The sequence below is a fragment of the Phocoena phocoena genome, chromosome 11, assembly GCF_963924675.1.
Source record: "Phocoena phocoena chromosome 11, mPhoPho1.1, whole genome shotgun sequence".
NCBI classification, from domain to species: Eukaryota; Metazoa; Chordata; class Mammalia; order Artiodactyla; family Phocoenidae; genus Phocoena; species Phocoena phocoena.
Genome location: NC_089229.1, coordinates 42775379 through 42797918, shown reverse-complemented (window position 1 = coordinate 42797918; position 22540 = coordinate 42775379). Strand labels below are relative to the sequence as shown.

The window sequence follows — 22540 nt, the reverse complement described above, 5'->3', positions numbered from 1 at the left end:
GTTCGTGCCCCAGTCCGGGAAGATCCCTCATGCCGCGGAGCGGCTGGGCCCGTGAGCTGTGGCTGCTGAGCCTGTGCATCCGGAGCCTATGCTCCACAACGGGAGAGGCCACAACAGTGAGAGCCCCGCGTATCACAAAAAAAAGATGCAGAGTGATGATTTTCTTGTCATGGATATCATGCCCTGCCGCTCATCCATCTTACGTACTTAGCCCACCACGTCCACATCAGCAGGAACCCAGACTCGTTCAGGCTCTTTTGCACTATCCAGATGTTGACATAATCAACACTCAGGCTGAGTTAGCGTGGCCAGGGTTTGGTAAATTAGCATAAGGGGGTAAGGGAGGGTTAGTAAGAACAAAACACAGGTTGAAAACGAGCCCAGAGTGGAGACTTAGAGGAGAAATAAGATAGAGACAAGTGCTCTCCAGCTAGCCTTCTAATAAATGATTAATAAATGCAGAGAAAGGATTTGTTAATAAGAAAAAGTGTTTTGTTTTGGTTTTTAATGTGTGTGTATAGGGAGTCTTAAAAGTGGGGAAAGGGAGATAGGTGAAAGTGAGGCTTCTTGATCTGTGATCTTGGGAAAAGCTGTCTACTTCATGATGCTGGCTGCTTCTGGGGCCTGGGAATTGGCCCTGGAAATCTTTAAAAGTCACCTGGGGGATCTGTCTCCCACTTGTCTTGAGAGGGATGTTCTGGGCCTATGTTGGCATGGCTTGCATGGATCCAGGAGGATTTTCCTTTTGACGACAGTGTAGGTGGTTGGCAGTACCTCATTAGGCCCTTCCCAGGGAGGTGACAGCACGTTTTCTTCTAAAGACCTTGATGTACACTTGGTCTCCTGGTCGAAAGGATGGCGAGGCTTATCAGTTGATGGAAGCCAAGCCCCTTTTACCTTCTTCATGTACATTTGTTGTTGTATCTAGCTAGTCATATCATCAGGTTGTTCACCTAAATTCCCATAATCTTCACTTAACCCAGGAATGGAAGGTTTAGAAATACCAATGGACATTGGGTATCCAAAGACCATTTTGAAAGGGGTCAGTCCGTGTCTCCTATTTGGAGTATTCTGGATCTTTATAAGGGCCAAGGGCAAAGCTTCTGGCCATTTAAGTCCAGTTTCTTGACAGATCTTTCCTAAAGTTTTTTTATGTCTAGATTTTTTACGTTCCACTTTCCCTGAGGGTTAAGGATGATACGGGGTCTGAAATTGTAATGAGTACCCCGGAATTTTTGCAAGCAAGTGCTTTATGTTGTAAAATGAGTTCCTTGATCTGATTCAATCCATAAAGGAATGCCAAAGTGAGGAATAACCTCAGTTATTAATGTCTTTACCACTGTTGTGGTTGAGGCATGTGTAGTCCAATAGGATTCAGTCCATCCACGAAACATGTAGACAACAGCCAAACAGTTAGAATAGCCTAAAGCGGGAGGAAATCTATAAAATTCATTTGGAGTGCCACAAAGGGGAATGTGGGCCTTGGAGGATTTCTTGGGGTATCCCAGGTATTTCCCAGAAATTTGGGGAGATTTACAAGTAGTACACAGGGAAATACTTTGGTCAGAAATTCTATGGATGCCAGGGCAAAACCAATTGTCTTGTATTTCCTTAATTCTCCCCCATCTGCACATATATCCCACTTGATGGGATATAAGCCAAGAGGTTAAAGGAAAGGGTGCTATAGGAAGTTCATTTGGCCTGATGTATCCATCTGGTAATTGTTTAGCACCCTTTTGCACCCATTTGCCTCTTTCAGACTGCGGGGCATTTGCTTAACAGTTGATAAAATCAGTCAAGAATAAAAGTAAGTTTAAAAATTCGGTAGAGAAGGAACAAGGGTGTCCATTTTGAGCTGGATTTTAGCAACTCTTGTCAGCCTGATCATTTCCTAAAGATACAGCATTTCCTTGGTATGCGCTGAACAATGAACAACAGCAGTTTTGGAAGGGAGGTGACTATCTTGTAATAAGGCAGCTGCTATATGGTCATTAGCAATAAGATTACCTGCAGAAGTTAAGAGGCCACGGGATCTGCAAATTGTGCCAACAGCAAGGCAGACTCCAACAGCACATCTGGAATCTGTGTAAATAGCGGCAGTTTTCCCTTCTGCTAAGGTGCAAGCTCTAGTAAGAGCTATGAGCTCAGCAGCCAGGGCTGATTTTCCTGTGGCATCCGAATGAGCAGCAGGCGTCCCACGAGGGGAAACTGCAGCGTAAGCAGTTATGTTTCCCAAGAAACTTCATTGACGGGAGCCATCACAAAATAGAAGTCAGGCTGGGTTACCTAAAGGGGTGTCTGAGAGAACCTCTCGTGCCTTTGAGACCATTTCTACGGCTGCAAGGCAATCACGTGTGATACAGCGGGGCTCTCCGTCAGGGAGGGGTAGTAAAGTGGCTGGATTCAAACGGTTACAACGATGTAAGATGATGAGAAAGTCAGCTCATAAGTGGCCTGTCACCGTGTAGAGAGTTGCTGTATCCTTTGAACTTGTAGAATAGCTGACACCGCCTGGGGAACATAGAGATGAATAGGGGAGCCTAACATGCACACTGGCTTTGTCAATCAAGGCGGCAGCTGCAGCCACTGCACAGAAGCATGGGGCACACCTAATGCCGCAGGAGCTAACTGGCATGAGAAACACGCTACAGGGATGTATCTTGAGAAGCAGAAGATTGTCCTAGAGTGCCTGCCGCAGTCCCATTATTTTCATGGCAGTACAGATGAACAGGTCTGTCAAAATTAGGTAAGCCAAGAATTTGGAATGTGGACAAAGCTAATATTAAAGCTTCAAAGGAGATTGATTAATGCCTCTGAAGGGCCAGGAAATAGGCTCTGTGTTGTGATCTAGGAGAAGAGCAGACAGGTTTAGAAAGGCTGCAAAATTAGGAATCCATTGGCAGCAGTAGCCAGCTGCCTCCAAAAGTCCACATAACTGTTTTTTTCATTTGGGGGAGGGGAATGGACAAAATCGACGTAACCCCATCCCATTCACCATTGTGAATGAATTCTAGGTCGAGCGATGATGTTAACCAGATATTCTAACCACGGTGTGCTGATGTGACTCCAAAAAAAATGTTTTTAAAAAGTATTTGGCAAGACCTTTATTGAAATAAGATGTTTTTGTTTAACCGCCAGAACCTCAGTAAAAATTGGGACTATTATTTCTGGAGATTCCAGAACTTCCTTTGGAAACATCCCCCAACTCAAAAGAAAGTCTGATGTAGCCTCGTAAAAATCCATGTTGCAATAGGTGCTGTGTCACTGAGAACCACCGAAAAGACAGGGTTAAGGGCACAAAACGAGCTGCAAACCATATATGGAGAAACCCTTATTCTTCACACTTGTGATGAACTCATGTTCTGCTTTCTGTTTTCTCAAAGCTGAAGTCGACTGTGCTTTGTAAAACCGGCTCACCGACCCTCGGGACCTGCAGTGCCTCTGGATTCCAGCCTCCGGGTCTCCACGCCAGACAGTCTGAGCATGCGAGTCACACTTGCTGTGACAGCCTGGATGCTCTCTGTGGTCTCCAGTTCTTCCTCTCCAGCAAATACTTTGCCAGATATCGAAAATGAAGATTTCATCAAAGACTGTGTTCGAATGCACAACAAGTTCCGATCAGAAGTGACTCCAAAAGCCAGTGATATGCTATACATGGTAAGAAAAACATGAGTGCTTGTGGTAGAAGTCAGTCAAAAACAACTAATGTGGATTGATTTTGGTGGTGAATCCTTAGTAATCCTGACCAGGGCTCTCGCGGTGATGAAGGTGTGCTTTAAATTCACCACCTGCGATCAAAACGAACCCAGTTTCTCTCTGCCTACTCAATTCTTGTTATAAAGCAAGTATGTTTTACTTCTCTTTTTGGACACGTCCTTTGCACACGTCCTCAGGTGCAATTTATGTCTCTTTTTTGCCTGTTAATTTTTGTGAGGTTTTTTTGGTTTCGTTTTTTGTCTCTAAGTTGACTTTTGGTTGTTGCCGGCAGAGTGCTGACTGTCTCAGGGAGGCCGCAGGGCGTCTGGGGGAAAGGCTAGGATTTTGATTCAGTCAGGCTTGGGTTTGAATCCTAGGTCTGTGGCTTTGGCCTGGTTTTTAACCTTTCTGAGCTTCTTACGATAGGGGCTATTGTAGGTATGAAATTACAGAAAATATGTGAAACCAGCATGTTATTTTGCAACATAATAGACCTTCAGTGAAATGTTGTTCTGTGTCACTCACTTTGATTCTAAATTCCTCGAAACTAGATTATCATGTCTCCCACTAACGCTAGTCAAAACTTGAAGACCACAATATGGTCCTCCATGTATGGAGGACCTACATGTTCGTGGTCCTTCTCCATCCTGGACATCGTGCTTCACCTCCCATGCAAATTCCCACTTTGCTCACTGCGGTTACAGCGTTGGGTAACAGGCTCCATTCTTGACCCTCCTAGTGTTTCATATTTATTTCTGCAGACTTGGGACCCAGTACTAGCCCAAATTGCAAAAGCATGGGCAAGGAACTGTCAGTTTGCACACAACATACAGCTGAAGCTACCCCACAAGCTGCACCCAAATTTCACTTCACTGGGAGAAAACCTCTGGACTGGGTCTCTGTACCTCTTTTCTGTGTCTTCAGCCGTCACAGACTGGTACAACGAAATTCAATACTATGACTTCAAGACTCAGAAATGTGACAAGGTCTGTGGCCATTATACTCAGGTAAGTATCTGCCTTATATTCTCTGGAAGCTGTCATTTCAAGGGTGAGGAGAAAGCTGGAATCTGGTGTTAAGAAAAATATAGAGTAATATAGTGTCCCTGTAAATATGAGAGAGTAGGGGTTACAGGCTTACTTTAAAAATAAATAAATGGAGGGCTTCCCTGGTGGCGCAGTGGTTGCGAGTCCGCCTGCCGATGCAGGGGACACGGGTTCGTGCCCCAGTCCGGGAAGATTCCACATGCCGCGGAGTGGCTGCGCCCGTGAGCCATGGCCGCTGAGCCTGCGCGTCCGGAGCCTGTGCTCCGCAACGGGAGAGGCCACAGCAGTGAGAGGCCCGCGTACCGCAAAAAAAAAATAAATAAAAATAATAATAAATAAATGGAACAGACTCCAATACCAGAGGAGATAGTGCTTGAAGAGTGTAGTTACATGGACATAGGTAAAATGTGAGGCCCACCAATCTGCACAGCGTTTGAATAATTTTGATCACACCTGTCTTCCCGTGGTATTTTGTGCCATTTGTGAGCAATCAAAGGACCTTATGAGTAAATGGATTTATTCCAGGTACGAGTTCTCTAGGAAATTTGAGTCAATTGTTCTGGGATTATAAAACTGGGAGAAATAAGCCTCTCAGACAGAAGCATCAATAAGAATTGAAGGGGACTTCCCTCCCCTGAAGGGAGGTATGGAGACACAGGACTTGTTCATACAGCAAGAGACATGTAAGTTGGTTCTTAAACTGAGTGAGAGTTTGTCAAATGAAAAGGAATGTAAAAAGAACTCCAGGCAAAATTAACAAGGTGTAGAAGATGTACAATGTGTACCTGGTGGTCCCGTAGTAAAGACTGTGCTTCCGCTGCAGGGGGGCGTGGGTTCGATCCCTGGTCGGGGAAGATCTGCATGCTGCGCGGTGTGGCCCAAAGAAAAAACAATTGTGGTAATAATAGTTGATGCTTCCATATCCTCTTAGTCTTTCAAACATGGACTAAGAATCTATGATGTGCCACATGAAGAGGAAAAAAAAGTCCCAGACCCGGTGGAGAGGCCAACATATAAATTTGTACAAATAATCCTGTAGCTACCTTGTACCCACATCTACAGTATTAGTGTCAGTAGCCACATTCAGAGCTTCTCGATGAGATTTTTTCTTTCTTTCTTTTTTCTTTTTAAATTCAAGCTGTTTTTGGCTTCCTAACTGTAACTCACATTTGCAACATGGTGGAAACAAATCCCTAGGAAAAGTCTTCTATGATCTTCTTAATATACTGCCTCCCTATACTGGCCACATTTTATTTATTTTATTTCCTGGCGGTCCTTGTCAAACCAATAACTAAAGGTAGTGAACCTATGTTTGACTGGTTTTAATGTGGAAAAAAATTGTTGAAATGACGTCTGAGGGCAAAAGCATTTCTAACAAGCCAGTTAACTTGGAATATTAGGTGTTTTTAAAGAGCAAAATGTTGGTAGAAAAACTCAATATAGTTCAGCCTTATAAAGATACTGACCTCACTGGTGGTGTTACAGATGAAACACGTTTGGCACAGTTATAGGAAATTGTTATAATGAGAGGGAAAGGGTTGATTTCAGTGAAATTTTCATCTTAAGGTTATTGTAATCAAGGAGGAGCTATGAAATCATCAGTAGCCTTGGTCCCTTTCTTGGAAATATAAGGTCTCCCCTAGACTTGCCCAATAAGCCATCAATTTTGGTGTATATTAACAAACCAGAAAGTAAATTTCATTGGATTCCCACAAATCCTAAAGGGCAAGGAAGCTAAATCCAGAGTGCCTACAAGTGGTATCTGGTACCATTATGCACTATGGTATTAATCTCCAGAAGTAATTGTCAGTCTGAAGGTGCTGACTCTCAGTGTTTGAGCTTCTCCCCTATTCTAGGCACTTTGTGAGGTACAGGTCATGTGTTTTAGTCCAGACTCCTGAAAAAACAGAGCCTGAGATAATAGCTTACATGCTAAGATTTTACTTGGGAGTACGATCGCAGAGAAGTGAGAGGGAGGAGAAATGGCTTGTGGGGCAGGGAATGAGGGACACAGCTGGGAATGGCCCCTGACCCTTAGGAGGTGACTTTTATTTGGAAGAGACGTGTGTAAGTGGGTGTATTATAGCATATAGCTATGCAGCTCGGAGAAACTGACAAGGTGCCATGGGAGCAATGGGGACAGAGCAACTGACCTGGCCAAAGGGAGGTATGGAGACACAGGACTTGTTCATACAGCAAGAGACATGTAAGTTGGTTCTTAAACTGAGTGAGAGTTTGTCAAATGAAAAGGAATGTAAAAAGAACTCCAGGCAAAATTAACAAGGTGTAGAAGATGTACAATGTGTACAAATGAACTTGGCATTTCAGAAGAATGGCAAGCAGCTTAACCCACCAAATACACAGTGACCCAAAGACTGTTAAATTGACAACAGTCTCCTAAACCCTGCAAGTTAAAAGACACTTCATGTCCATCATTCCAGGAAGTCAAAACAAGAGGAGGAAACTTTATTATATGTCATAGAGGCCTGAGATCTCAGAGATGGCCCTCCCCAAATTAACAGAGCTTACTTGTAAATCTTCCTCTTGCATCTAGGGGGGAAAAAAGAGGGCTAATATTTGGGACATAAGAAAACATTTCCTAAAATCCAGTCCCTTTCAGACAGGTAGCAGAGCCAAAGTGAGTGATCCTAACCTGTTCTCTTTAAGAGACCACTACAGTCTACCCCCCAACTCAAATGAGGGAGAGGATGTCCAGGGACCTCTGGGTCTGGGAAGAGACAGCACCAGCAACTACTTTTTAAGTGAATGTGGTACTTCGTTCTCTACATTTAAGATCTCATTCAGCTCTCACCACACACCTCTAAGAGATGCTATTATCCATAGATGAATAAACAGGCCCAGAGGGGTCAAGAAGTTGTTATCCCAGTGTCATTTCGCTAGTAAGAGGAAGAGTTGGGATTCAGATATAAGATATGTTGCTTATCTAGTAAAGTTAGTAGTACTTAGTAGTCATTGAACAAAGTTTAGATTTCTTCCATGAGCTGTTTTTCCATCAATTGGAAGAAGGCTCTGACAGCTTGAAGACTTCTTGTTTTTATCCTTGCAAGAAATCTTGCTAGGAGGTCCAGGCTTACTCAGTTGCCATTTTAAATTCATGCTGGAAATTACCTCAAGTGGGTATTTATAACTTCCCACTTACCCTCATCTTAATTGTTAATAAGAAGCAAGCTATTTTCAGATTTTGGCCAATGAGCAGTGGTTTTACAGAGTCAAGACAGTAGATTCAGATGCATTATTTTCTTTTTGGCTGCATTGGGTCTTCGTTGCTGTGCGTGGGCTTTCTTTAGTTGTGGCGAGCGGGGGCTACTCTTCACTGCGGTGCACAGGCTTCTCATATCAGTGGCTTCTCTTGTTGCAGAGCACGGCCTCCAGGTGTGTGAGCTTCAGTAGTTGCAGCACCCGGGCTCTGTAGTTGCGGCACGCGGGCCCTAGAGCGCACGGGCTTCAGTAGTCGGGGTGCGTGGGCTCAGTAGTTGGGGCGCACAGGCTTCAATAGTTGTGGCGTGCAGGCTCTAGCTGTGGTGCGCAGGCTATAGCTGTGGCGCACGGGCTGAGTTGCTCCGCGGCATGTGGGATCTTCCCAGGCCAGAAATCGAACCCATGTCCCCTGCATTGGCAGATGTATTCTTAACCACTGCACCACCAGGGAAGCCCCCAGATGCATTATTACTTCATTAAAGTGTGATATTTCCTGACATGTTAACTCAACGCTTTAGTTCTGTCTTCACTAGAGATCTAAATTGTGGAAGAATTCTGGTGTATTAATATGGAAGATTATTTAGCTTAGATATTTTGTTGCCGACGGTTCATCTTCGTAAAGTTTGGGAATAGTTTGACTTAAAAAGCTGGGCGGTGGACTCCTCTGGTGGTCCAGTGGCTAAGACTCCACGCTCCCAATGCAGGGGACCATTTTAAATTCATGCTGGAAATTAGCCTGCTCAGGGAACTAGATCCCACGTGCCGTGACTAAAAGATCCCGCATGCCACAACTAAGACCCAGTGCAGCCAAATAACTAAATAAATATTTTAAAAAAATAGCTGGGTGGGCAGCAGCTCAGGTTTGATAGTGCTAAGAATGCCCACTAGATGGCACTATTGATCTCATTTCTTTTTATCCCCATCCGTTGAAATTTTTATTTTTACATCCTCCCAGAATGAACGGAAGTGTGCGATGTTTCAGTTTGTCTAGCTGATTTTGTACATGTTGCATATTACTGATAATGAGTCAGATGGACTCAAACTGAGAATTGAAAGGGGAAGATGGTGTATAGGGGTTGTTAGCTAGAAGGAAGAGACATGCCTGCCCCCACTGGGTTGGGTTCCCCAGATGCAATGTTTTTGTTAGGTATAGTTTCCTGATTCTGCTAAAAAGGAGAGCACTCTGGAAGCATCTTGCTTAGGGCATGGACTGTCCTCATAGCACTTTGTGGTCAAGTTAGCATTAAGTTCCACCCCTCATCTAGGAAAAATTGGGGCAGTATGTATTTATTGATTTGTTATGAGGTTAAACATACTGCATGTAACATGCTGAACATACCGGGCCACTAGGAAAATTCTCAGTGAGTAGCTCTTAATTTTTTAAAATTATTTTTGTTTACCATATGAAAAAATGAAAACATGCAACAGGAATCTGCCTGATTTAAAAAAAAAGTTTCAAAATTTTTAAAGCAGAAGAAAATTAAGTCATAAGAGAATAAAACATGAACATCTGCTGAGAGCTTGCTATGTTCCATAAGCTGTTCTAATCACTTTTTTAGCCCATTTAGAATGTCAAAATAAGCCTGTGGAGTAGGTGGTGTTACCCTCATTTAATAGACGAGGAAGCTGAGGCCAAGGTCACACAGTGGGTGGCTGAGCTGAAATATAAACTTGGTCTTTGTAACCCCAGAGCCCACAGAGTTGAACCCAGAACCTGAATGCCCATGAAGCTATTAAAAAGAGGCCAACTTGAATGGATAAACTGATATATCCATGCAATAAATATTACTCGGCAATGAAAAGGAGAGTTAGGACTAGTAATGAATTCAACAACAGGAGTGAATCTCAAATGCTTATGCTTAGTGAAAGAAGCCAGGTTGAAAAAGCTACATTTAAACGGATTCCATTTATATAACATTCTGGAAAAGGCGAAACCACAAGGACAGAAAATAGATTTAGTGATTGCCAGGGGCTGGGGGTGGGAGCTGACCACAAAGGGGCACAAGGGAGCTTTTGGGGAAATGTTCTAGATATGGAATATGGTGGCCGCTGCGCAACTACATGCTTTTGCCAAAATTCATAACCTGAAACGGACGTGGCCTCTATGTTAATTACAACCTGATTTAAACGGATGTGGCCTCTATGTTAATTACAACCTGATTTAAAGAGAGCCCAAGTAAAACACAAGATGAATGGTAGCTAACGTTTGCACTGTCTTGGAAAAAAAGAGATCAGAAATGTAAAAGAAAGTAGAATAAAAGAAATAGCATAAAGCAATTAAGTGTGTGTGGGAGGAACCCAAAGATTAAGAGTACTTAAGACTTGAGATACAACACTGGAGGAAAGTGCTCAAAGACCGACCAGAGGATCGTAATAGAAAATGATTGACTCAGGTGATCGTACTCCCAACGTGGCCCGTTAGCATGCATAAGAATCACCTGAGGAACTTGTTAAACTAGAGAAACTTTCGCTGAATAATGTTCCAATATGTGTGTGTGTGTGCCTGTGTGTATGTGTGTGTATATAAATATACTACATTTTCCTTAAGGAAACCCTGTCATTAGCGTGGATAGATCTACAGGTATTATGTTAAGTGAAGTAAGTCAGACACAGAGAGAGAAATACCGTACGATCTCGTGTATGTGTGGAATCTTAAAAAAATAAAACGAACTCTTAGAAAACAGATTGGTGGTTGCCAGAGGTGGGGGATGAGTGCAATGGGTGAACGTGGTCAAAAGGTACAAACTTCCAGTTATAAGATAAATAAGTCCTGGGGATGTAATGTACAGCATGGTGACTAGAGTTAACAATACTGTATTATGTATTTGAAAATTGCTAAGAGTATATCTTAAAGTTCTCATCACAAGAAAAAACTTGTAACCATGTGTAGTGATAGGTGTTAACTAGCTATTGTGGTGGCCATTTTGCAATATATACAAATACTGAATCACTGATTCAGTATTGTACACCTGCAACTAATGTAATTTTGTATGTCACTTATCTCAATTTTTAAAAAATACAGATTTCAAGGACAATTCCAGTGACTCTCATGCAGTAGGACTGAGATGGGCCCAGAAATCTGCATTTTAAACAAAGCACCCCAGAGGAAGTCACTTTGAGATGCAGTGAATAGAAATGAAGAAATTTTAAAATAAATACAAAAATGATTGGGAAATTAAAGTACAAGCATCAAACCTGAGAATGAATGGCCATAAAACTAGGTGCTCTCGGGGAGATAGAGGCCTGATTTACTTGGTTACCTGGAGTTCCCTGCAGGGGATTCCAGGGTGTGAGATGGGAAGGGAGACACCCCCACCTCAACCAGGGAGGGCCGTCTTTCACCAAAGGAGAGCACTGATCCTCTGTGGGAGACCGGTACCTGCCTCCCCAGCTCCTCCCCTGTTGTCACACAAGGAGGAGGACAGAATGCAAAGTGTCCCAGCACCCCCCACCCCGACACTGCCCAGCCCTCCCTAGCTCCTCCCCCACCTCCTACTCCATCCACGAGCCTTGGAGGAGCTGCCTCCATCCTAACCCTCTTCCCCTACTCTACACTCTCTCCCCAGAGAGCTGTTCTTAATTGATTTTTTTTTTTTTTTTTGAGTAAATTTAACCTTTTTCAGCAGACACACCGGCCTTGTCTCAGTCCTGTGAGTCTTTTCCCACCTCGGGGTTGGTTCACACAGGTGTGCCCTCTGCTGGGAATCTTCTCTGGCGTCCCAGACCAGCTCACTTTCAGCTTCGGCCTCACTAACTCAGAGCAGGATCCCTGCTGTAAACTCCCTGAGCTCCCTCTGCTTCCCCTTCACAGAGCTCAAAACCGTAGCCTAATGGTTTCTTGACTGCTTTTCTCTACATTTTGTGAAGGCACCCACTGGCTCCAGCTCATTCATCTCCCTGTATTTGGTACAACTAGTCACAAAGTTGCTAAATATATATATGTAAAAATAATTTAAAATTCTATTTCGTATCACTGTAAAAAGCAGTGCATTTAATTGCTGGCTTAAATCCACACTAGTTTTTTTTGTTTTTTTTGCGGTACACAGGACTCTCACTGTTGTGGCCTCTCCCGTTGCGGAGCACAGGCTCCGGACACACAGGCTCAGCGGCCATGGCTCATGGGCCCAGCCGCTCCGTGGCATGTGGGATCCTCCCGGACTGGGGCACGAACCTGTGTCCCCTGCATCGGCGGGCGGACTCCCAACAACTGCAGTGAGAGGCCCATGTGGAAGCCCCCACATACTAGATTTTTAAAATACTTTAAATACTTTTTTCTTCAGCCTTCTATTACAGCAAACAGTTTCAGTTAGAATGAGCTGTGCAATTTGTGTGGCCTAATGCAGAATGAAAACGTGGATCCCATTGTTCAAAAATCATGGGAAAAGTGCCACTGAAAGTGCTAAAATGCGTGACAGCACTGAATTAAACCAGGTATGGGGCCCTTCTGATCACGGGGTCAAGTGGGACAGCACATCCCTCTCCTGGAAGCTGGCCCTGTTCTTGCTTTCCCTCCTATGCCACTAGCCACTCCCTTTCAATGTTTTGCTGGCTGTTTTTCTTTTTTTCTTTATCCCATGCTCTCATTTAGTTGTTTATTATCTTTGCTTACAAGATCTAATCCATTCCCACGTCTTCCAGGTTTGTGTCTTGAGCCATGCTCTGCCCTCTGACCGGCAGATGGTCGTCTGACGGGCATCTCAAGAGTAGCAGGAACTGAACAGAACCCCTTGTCTGTGTTCCCACCCACTTCCTCCTTCCCTCATTTTCCCCGTCTCAGCAAATGTTGTTCAGACCCAAACATTAACTTGATCTTTCTCTCTCCCTCTTACCCCACCCTTAAACCCAAAGCAAATTCTTTCACCTTTACCCCTAAGCTGAACCATGCACCTGGTCAATTCTAGGGAACCCCACTACCATCACCGAAGTGAGAGTCACCATCTGCTCTTTCCAGTACCAGTGAAGCAGTCTCCCGAATTCCCTCGCTCTTTTCACCCTTGTTCTTCTCAGTCCATCTAGTTTAACAGCCAAAGTGACCTTCCTAAGACCTGAAAAAGGGACTCTCCCTCCCTCCACTACAAGATTCCCCATGAGCTGCTCCTCTATCTCTTGACCTCATTGCCTCTCCCACTCCTGGATCCCAGCTCCGCTTGCCTTTATTTATTTAGTTTTGGCTGTGTTGGGTCTTCGTTGCTGCACGCGGGCTTTCTCTAGTTGTGGCGAGCAGGGGCTACTCTTCGTTGGGGTGCGCGGGCTTCTCCTTGTGGTGGCTTCTCTTGTTGCGGAGCACGGGCTCTAGGCGTGCGGGCTTCAGTAGTTGTGGCTCACAGGCTCTAGGCGTGCGGGCTTCAGTAGTTGTGGCACGTGGGCTCAGTAGTTGTGGCTCACAGGCTCTAGGTGCACGGGCTTCAGTAGTTGTGGCACACGGGCTCCGTAGTTGTGGCTCGCGGGCTCTAGCATGCAGGTTCAGTAGTTGTGGTGCACCGGCTTAGTTGCTCCACGGCATGTGGGATCTTCCCGGACCAGGGCTCGAACCCGGGTCCTCTACATTGGCAGGCGGATCCTTAACCACCAGGGAAGGCCCTCTGCTTGCCTTCTTTCTGCCACTCTTGCACGCAAGCAGACTCCACGCCAGGGCCTTTGCCCCAAGGGCTCCCTCTGCACGGATGCTCTTCCTCCATCAGTTGGTCTCCTGCACGTTTTGAGCGCTGCCTCTTCATCATTCAGGCCTCACCTCAAATGCCGCCTCCACACTTGAGACGCCTTCCCTGCACACCCAAGTGAAAGCAGCCCTCTTTCTCCCCAGCAGTCACTCTCTATCCTGTTAGCCTGTTTTATTTCTTCATTGCACTAGCTGTCAAAATTAGCTTAGTTATTATTTACGTTTATTATACACAATTTCCAACCAAATTCTGACTACCTAAAACTTCCCTGGTGGTAACTGCTTTACCTAAGTAGAGTTAATATGCCTGTGTTTACGAAGGCCTAATCATACTCGTGTTCATTTTAGTATCTCTCTCTTCTTAACAATCCGTATTTTCTTTCAGATTGTTTGGGCAGATAGTTACAAAGTTGGCTGTGCAGTACAGTTCTGTTCTCGAGTTGCTGGCTTTGAAAGTCTTCGCAATGGAGCACATTTTATATGCAACTATGGACCAGGGTAAGTGCCCAAATTAACCTCTTTCTGGGAAAAGGAAAAAAAAACTATTTTAAAAGTATTTATCTTCATTATAGAAAATAAATCTGGGTAATAAAAAAAAAGTGTAAAAGAGAAAATTAACGTTACCCTTAATTCCTCTGCCCAGAGATTTACTCCATTTACACTGATACCTTTTTCTTTGTACGTGCGTTTGTTTGTGTGTGTCTGTGTGTACACCTTTATAAACACCACATAAACACACACGAACACATTTTTAAGAGTAGGAAAACTAAAATGTTTTCAGGGACATAGATTAATTGGATATTGTAATAACACCACAAGATGGGAAGATTAATATTCCATTTAATATTTATTAACTTATTAAAAACTTTTCAAAGCAGAACAAAAAGCCACTCTGAATTGAATTTCTCAATTTATATAACTTATTTCATTTACTTTTGACAGTTTTGTTTTTGAGACAGACATCATTTTTCTCCCTTGGAAAATGGGAAGACACATGACATTCTCCTCCAACTTCCTCTAAACTTATATATGTGTGCTTATGCATCGTACACATACTTAGAAAACTGAGATGATGGAAATACACGTTTTCTTTTTTTTTTTTCGGTACATGGGCCTCTCACTGTTGTGGCCTCTCCCATTGCGGAGCACAGGCTCCAGACACGCAGGCTCAGCGGCCATGGCTCACGGGTCCAGCTGCTCCGCGGCATGTGGGATCTTCCCGGACTGGGGCACGAACCCGTGTTCCCTGCATCGGCAGGCAGACTCTCAACCACTGCGCCACCAGGGAAGCCCCACGTTTTCTATTTTTTACTTAAAATTACATATGAGCATTTTCCATAGCACTGAAGTTTTAAACAGATTACAATAATTAAAAACAATGCCATAACATTTGTATAAAGCTTACTATGTACTAAGCACAGTTCTAAGTGCTTCGCATATATTAAACTTATTTAATCTTCATAAAAAAGTCTAAGTTCTATTACCCCTGTTTTGCAGATAAGACAACTGAGGCCCTGCCAGGCAACCAAGGAAACTAAAACTTCCTACTTCTTTATTGGGCAGAATACTTTAGGTCCCTTTGTCTTTCTGTGTTTTTATTTTATTGAAGTATAGTTGATTTACAGTGTTGTATTAGTTTCTGGTGTACAGCAAAGTGATTCAGCTATACACTTATGTAATAGTTTGCATCTGCTAATCCCAAACTCCCACTCCATCCCTCCCTGACATCCCCACCGGCTCTTGGCAACCACAAGTCTGTTCTCTTTGAGTCTGTTTCTGTTTTGTAGGTAAGTTTGTGTCATATTTTAGATTCCAAATACAAGTGATAGTATATGGTATTTGTCTTTCTCTTTCTGACTTACTTGACTTACTTTGATAATCTCTAGGTCCCTCCATGTTGCTGCAAATGGCATTATTTCATTCTTCTTTTATGGCTGAGAAGTATTCCAAATATATACATACACACCACATCTTCCATCTTCTTTATCCATTTATCATAGATGGACATTTAGGTTGTTTCCATGTCCTGGCTATTGTATATAGTGCTGCAGTGAACATTGGGGTGCATGTATCTTTTCGAATTATAGTTCTGTCCAGATATATGCCCAGGAGTGGGATTGCTGGATAATATAGCAACTCTATTTTTAGTTTTTTGAGTACCCTCCATACTGTTTTCCATAGTGGCTGCACCAATTTACATTCCCAGTGAGGGAATGTAAACCCTCACTGTTGGAGGGTTCCCCTTCCTCCACACCCTGTCCAGCATTTATTACTTGTAGACTTTTTAATGATGGCCATTCTGACTGGTGTGAGGTGGTACCTTACTGCAGTTCTGGTTTGCATTTCTCTAATCATTAGTGATCTTGAGCATCTTTTCATGTGCCTATTGGCCATCTCCATGTGTTCTTTGGAGAAATGTCAATTTAGATCTTCTGCCCATTTTTGGGGTTTTTTTTGTTGTTGCTGTTATTGAGTTGTATGAACTTCCCTTCGTCGGTTGCATCATTTGCAAATATTTTCTCCCAGTCCATAGTTTGTTTTTTCGTTTGTCTATGATCTCCTTTGCTGCGCAAAAGCTTGTAAGTTTGATTAGGTCTCATTTACTTTTGCTTTATTTCTATTACCTTGGGAGACTGCAGATATCTTTGTCCTAATCATTCCCATCTAGACAAGTCAGGCCTTTCCAGTAGCATGTTTCTCCCAAGATGAATTCTATTTCCCTAGAAGTCACAACTGCCTTGTTTTTAAAGTAGCAATTTTCCCCTCTTCTTTAAAGTATGGAATGCACAAAGTATGAAGCAGCATAAATGACTGCATCAAAAACATTCTAGAATTTAACGACTCAATGAGTACTGTGCTTTTTAACAATGAAAGATACTCCAATGATTAATGTCCATTTTGGATATCTTTTATAATTATCAGAATCTCTACTATATTCCTTTGACTATTTTCCACAGGGTAACATAAGCATAAGGGTAAATTTGAGACAACCTAAATTAATTTGGAGCCAAATGATATTTGAACATATCTTTTTAGTTGGAAATGAGGTTTTAATAAAAAGTAATGTCTCAACTCTGAAGATTAATGCATAGTATTAAGGGAGAGGAGTCCATGAACTTGGATTAGAAAAGTTACATCTTTTTCAGTAACTTCTATTGAAAGTAACATTTCTTTATGAAGATAACACTCCATTATCAGCAATAGCTATGACCGTACTGCACTACCTGTATCTGTATCACAGATATGTTCATATCACTTACTAGTTGCTGCATCTCTCTCAAAATGGTTTTTATCACTACCTTGAAATTACTGTAATTATTAGACTCCCTGCTAGCTCTTACCTAATAGAGAAGTACATATTAGTATATCACAAATATTTTTAACATGTTAATAACTATTTCAACTTAATTTGTTTCCTTTATAATCCTATGAACCATATTTTAGGTATTTTTAAACTATTTTGAGAAAGAGCCCATACGCTCCACCAGGCTGCCAGAGGGTACATGACATGAAAAAGTTAAGAACTCCTTTCCAAAAAAGATTAGAGCAATGGCAGGTTCATTGAAATAAATGTACAGCCTTTCGTCATTACTACTCCAGAGATATTCATGGCGATATAAAATGTTTGGTTATTATTTCATTTTCTAATCTGTGATCTTGGTCAATTACTTACACTCTGTGCCTCAGCCTCTAGCTATGGGGATTAAAAAAAATTATAGTATCGGGGCTTCCCTGGTGGAGCAGTGGTTGGGAGTCCGCCTGCCGATGCAGGGGACGCGAGTTCGTGCCCCGGTCCGGGAAGATCCCACATGCCGCGGAGCGGCTGGGTCCGTGAGCCATGGCCGCTGAGCCTGCGCGTCCGGAGCCTGTGCTCCGCAACGGGAGAGGCCACAACAGTGAGAGGCCCGCGTACCACAAAAAAAAAAAAAAAATTATAGTATCTTCCTCATAGGGTTATTGTGAAGATTGATTCATTCGAGGATGCTTAGAACAGTGCCTAGTACACGAAGAGTATTCAGTAATATCTATTATTCATATCACATCTTTTATGTGAAAACAAATTGCATTTTAGAAACTCCCCCATATTGTTATATTCTTTTTTTTTTTTTTTTTTTTTGTGGTACACGGGCTTCTCACTGTTGTGGCCTCTCCCGCTGTGGAGCACAGGCTCCGGATGCACAGGCTCAGCGGCCGTGGCTCACGGGCCCAGCCGCTCCACGGCATGTTGGATCTTCCCGGACCAGGGCACGAACCCGTGTCTCCTGCATCGGCAGGCAGACTCTCAACCACTGCGCCACCAGGGAAGCCCTCTTGTTATATTCTTTTGGAAAGCCCTTTCCCCAGCCAAATGGCTCCCATCCAATAAAAACTATGGAGGTTTGCTAGACTGAGAACAAAAATGTGGGTCATGATGGCTTTTCTAAGATGGACAGTTTTTTGGATGGCAGTGATCACATAGGCAAGTAGAGGGAGTACTGCTCTGAAATCAGACAAATCTAGGTTTCGTTCTAACTCTGACATCTGTACCTTGTGATTTTGGGCAAGTTACTTTATTTTTTAGAGGTTTAGTTTCCTTATCTGTAAAATAGAAATAAAAATAACTTTTCCCCGAGTTGTCTTAAGAATTAACTGAGATGATTAAGACATAGGTTCCTAAACACAGGCACCTAGTATGAACTCTGCAAATATTAGCAGGCTTCCATTTCTGCTTCCCCCTCTCCTCTTCTCTTACCAACCCTCTGAATCTGCAGACTTCCATCCTAGGATTTAGCCAAGGACCATAATAAATTGCAATTGGGAAAAAAAAAAAAAAAAGAAACCAAAAACTCTCCTAATGGACAGTTTTCCTCTGCTTCACAGAGGCAATTACCCAACCTGGCCATATAAAAAAGGATCCACATGCAGTGCCTGCCCCAGTAACGACAACTGTCTGGACAATCTCTGTGGTGAGTAAAAGGAGCAATCTACCAATAATACAATGTGTTCAAAACTCTTGTAACTTTCTACAGAGCTAAGAATGCAAACATTTGTTTTATCCTAACAGCTATTTTCAGGGAAAGTGGCATCAGGGTAGCAATCAAACCAGTGGCTTACTGTCCTGGGAATGAATATATGGTTCAAGAGAAATTTAAAGAAGCAAATAATATTCTTTAGTTAGCGCTAATCAGAAAAACAACAAACGACTCTGATGCTGGGAAACTGTAGACCCAAGATTTGCTAATTTCAGCAAGATCAAAAATTTGTATAACAAAGTTAACCAAAAGAATTCTGAATTGTGTGATACTACCTGTCCAAGCACTCAAGACTTGCATTTTCATCTTTAGAATCAGATAAATGAAATAAAGCTGCAACGTGGCACTTTTTACTAGTTAGACAGCATTTAATGAGGAACAGTGTAGGCCAATGAAGCTACGTTTCCAAGGATGTTTTACATAACTTTGAAATATTAATACACAATTGGCCAAGAGTCTATTTATGGTTCCTGTCCCAGACACATTCCTTTCCATCTCAGTATGTTTTTTCTTTACTTTTTGCCATGGTGTGAAGGAAAACTTCAATCAAGCTACTGCAGTTGTGCAAATCCTCTAGGACTTTTGTGTCCAGATCTGTAACCAACTGAACCCCTCAGGGCTGCAGGGCTGGGGCGGGGTGCTAGGAGCAGAAGGAGGGTAGAGTAGACTGAGTTTAACTGCATAAATTTTTGTTTGGCCAAAGTGTTGCATTGCTTACACGTATCCTAAGGTCCTTTCTGGGTTTAAAATTCTTTTCAACTGCTTTTCCCTTCCTCCTGATTTGTAAACACTGAGTTCTCATTTTTACTCCAGCTACAGAGACGCTTTTTCTACCAGCTTTCTGGGCCAGTCATTTCTCTCCAGTTCAACCATTCTTTCCCTCATAATTAGTTTTGTTTAGAGAACTCACTAACTTGTAGCCATAGTGCAACAAATCCCTTCTCAGAGCACCAATGTTAACTGAATTTTTCATGTTACTCCAATACTACGAAAGCATGTCTTTTTTTTTTCCAAGTTAGGCAGTATGACATAAGAGTTAAAACCACAGATTTTAGAGTTCAATTTCCAGTTCCACCATTGTGACGCTGGTCAAGTGTCTGGACCTGTTTCCTCATTAATGAAATGTAGATGCTGGCACCTCTTCACAGGTTTCGTGAAACGAATGAAAAAAAATTATATCTAGACCAAGTGCCTGGCATACAGTATCACTCAGTAAATATTATCTATTATCCCCAAATTCATCCTTCCTGTAATCTCAGATCTTGAGTTTACTCTTGGTATTTTGGTGTCTTCTTTGTGCCCAAGTTTTAGATGATATGTTTTTATGCTCATGAACAAGACTCACTCATGCTTCTTTAGAATCTGTGATGAAAACTGAGACAATAATTTTAAATTATGTAAAAAGTAATTTAACTGTTGCCACTGGTTAGCTGTCTTTCCCACTAGACTCTGAATTCCAAACAGGCAGGAATTATGCCTATCTCATTCAACTTTGTAACCAAAGTGCCTAGTCTAGAAGGCAAATAATTGCTAATTTGCATATTTCCTTAAAAAAATCATTCTCTATAAAAATCTAGACAGTAACACCACCACCAGCACAATGATAACAGGAAGAAAACTGCTGGAGTTTTAGCTTTTAAACTTAGAGATCTAGCCTGAAATGGTCTCTAACCTTGTGGGATAAAATCCAGAAAATTAAGGCTGTAGTCCAATAATGAAAAGCCCCTGGGCTCTTGAGAGAGACAAAGGAAAACGCACGCTAATTTGCAGGGGAGTAAGAGTTAGAGGATAAAAGCTTTTATTTATCAGATTTCGTCTCTGACAAATTGTGGCAAACACTGGAGGAAAAAAATCCCTTTGTGGTCTTCTAGATACTGGTAGGTTCAATAAATACCAATGGAGGCCAAATCAGGATGGTTTGCAAAATGTGCTGGGCACACCAGTGGTACACAAGCTGATTTTAGCTAGTGCATGGATGACATTTGTTTCAATGTTCAAAAGTTGAATGTTTAACATTTTAAAAATATATATGTAAGAAAAAATATAACTAGCAAGCATATCATACCTTGATTTCATGGATATAACTGCCAGGAAAAGTTAAAGAAGCGGAAGCTTCGTCACAATTCACCACAGCAAAGCCCAGTCAGGTCACAGGTATGATGACCAGGGATACTCAGAGGAGTACCAGAGGGTCAGCTCCTTGATGGATTCCACCATAGGAATGCAACAGCAGCTGGCACAGAACCAGTGTAAAAGAGGTGTCTGACCATTTAAAAAGTATAAGAAGGCTATGGCAGATGTGGAATTCTCTTCCCAGTGCTCTGAGTGTCAAAATCTTAATAAAGCTCAGTGGAAGGAGAGGAGTAAATATGACTTTGATATCCAAATACCCTACTTATATACTAATGACAGACTGGAATGTATGAGAGAGGCCACTGTCTCTTCATTACTGACCATAGATAGTATCATTCTTCTCAGGAGAAACTTTCAGGAAAATATTTTAATAAATTGCTCACACTGATTATTACTAATATTATTTTTAATTGTTTTATTTTAATTGCATTTATTTTATCTGCCAGTTACATTATGTAAAATGATTTTCCATTTATAGTAGTGGTATATAAAAAGTTTATATATAAAGGTTATATAAACAAGTTGATTGCAACAGTCAATGGTTATAATTAAGAGACTTGGCTTTTAAAAAGAAAACAAAAGCCTCACCAGTATCTATTCTTTTCTTTTCTTTCTTATTTTATAGCTAACCCACAACGAGACAAAGTGACACGTATGTATATAAACCTTAAATTGTATAAGATCTATCTGAGCTATGTTACTGCATTATGAGGAATAACATTTAAGAGGATATTTTGTGTTTGTTTCACAGGTTACTACTCTGTTGTGTTTCCAGACTGGCCAATATTTCCACGTAACAGATACACATCTCTTTTCCTCATTGTTACTCCACCAATCCTAATACTGAGTGTTATAATTATCAGTTTGGTCAAGCACAAATACCCTCATTTAGTTCTTCTGAACTAATACAATCCAGGGGGGAAAAAGCCTCATTTGTACATGGCTTTAAAAAATAAAATTGGGTGTTATTTCTAATTTGCAGCAAACCCTTACTCAAAAGAAGAAATGGTTCAATTTCCTAACATTAGAAGGTAAACTCATCTTTACTTTCCACTTTTTATGAAGAAGCATTGTTTTCATGCTGCCACAGCCGTGACTTTCAGTGAGTAACCTACCCCCTGTGTGCCTTAGCTTCTAAATATGTAAAATCAGTGAGCTAGATTTAGGCGAGTCCTGGCCCTCATCAGTAAAAGCATTTCTATGTAACCTGTTGCCTGCTGCTTCAACTCCAAATATCTAGTTTTCCCTGTTCTCTTGCAAATTTGATGTCTTTCTGGTTTACTACTTCCTCAGACTCATATTGGAATGGTAATTAAGGGAATTAATTTAAAAGGCCTTGCACTTTTGGATTATGGGTTACTCTTGGAACAAAATGTAAAATAAGATTATAAAAAGGGATAAACCTAAATGTTTACTTGTTGCCATTAGAGCACTGAAAAATCTATTTTCCTCAAAACCAAATGCTGGGACATGATTATATTTAAAGACTAACCGATGGCCTCAGACATTGGATTTGATGGATAATTACAGTAGCTACACTGCAAAAATCTTTACATAAACAACCTTAAGAATTACCCCTAAAACCATGCCTAGATAAAACGTGCCTGGAATAGATTAGGTGCAATGCATATAAACACATATATACCACCTTCTAGTATAAAAATTTTCAAAAAACATGGAGAATACAATAATTTATAAAGAATTGCTGTTTATGTAAAGAACAAAACAAACTCAGAAAAAAGTGATCAGGGTATTACTTCTCAGGGATAAGGCAA

At 41.9% G+C, this 22540-nt stretch overlaps 1 protein-coding gene across 1 annotated transcript; it reads left to right on the top strand.

Annotated features, from left to right (window-relative positions):
• The first annotated feature begins 3379 nt into the window (after positions 1–3379).
• Positions 3380–21699, top strand: GLIPR1 (GLI pathogenesis related 1). The gene is made up of 6 exons (XM_065887329.1): positions 3380–3657; positions 4458–4703; positions 14006–14118; positions 18481–18566; positions 21391–21417; positions 21517–21699. Exons 1-6 carry the CDS (start codon positions 3484–3486, stop codon positions 21669–21671), a joined length of 801 nt encoding a protein of 266 aa, XP_065743401.1. The 5' UTR covers positions 3380–3483; the 3' UTR covers positions 21672–21699.
• Positions 21700–22540: the final 841 nt, after the last annotated feature.

Bases quoted from the DNA above. Each gene is read 5' to 3' on its own strand.
- GLIPR1 (XM_065887329.1), top strand. From the start codon at position 3,484: ATGCGAGTCACACTTGCTGTGACAGCCTGGATGCTCTCTGTGGTCTCC. The intron at 4,704-14,005 runs GTAAGTATCTGC...ATTTTCTTTCAG, and splicing joins TCTGTGGCCATTATACTCAG to ATTGTTTGGGCAGATAGTTA. The intron at 21,418-21,516 runs GTATGTATATAA...TTTGTTTCACAG, and splicing joins ACAACGAGACAAAGTGACAC to GTTACTACTCTGTTGTGTTT.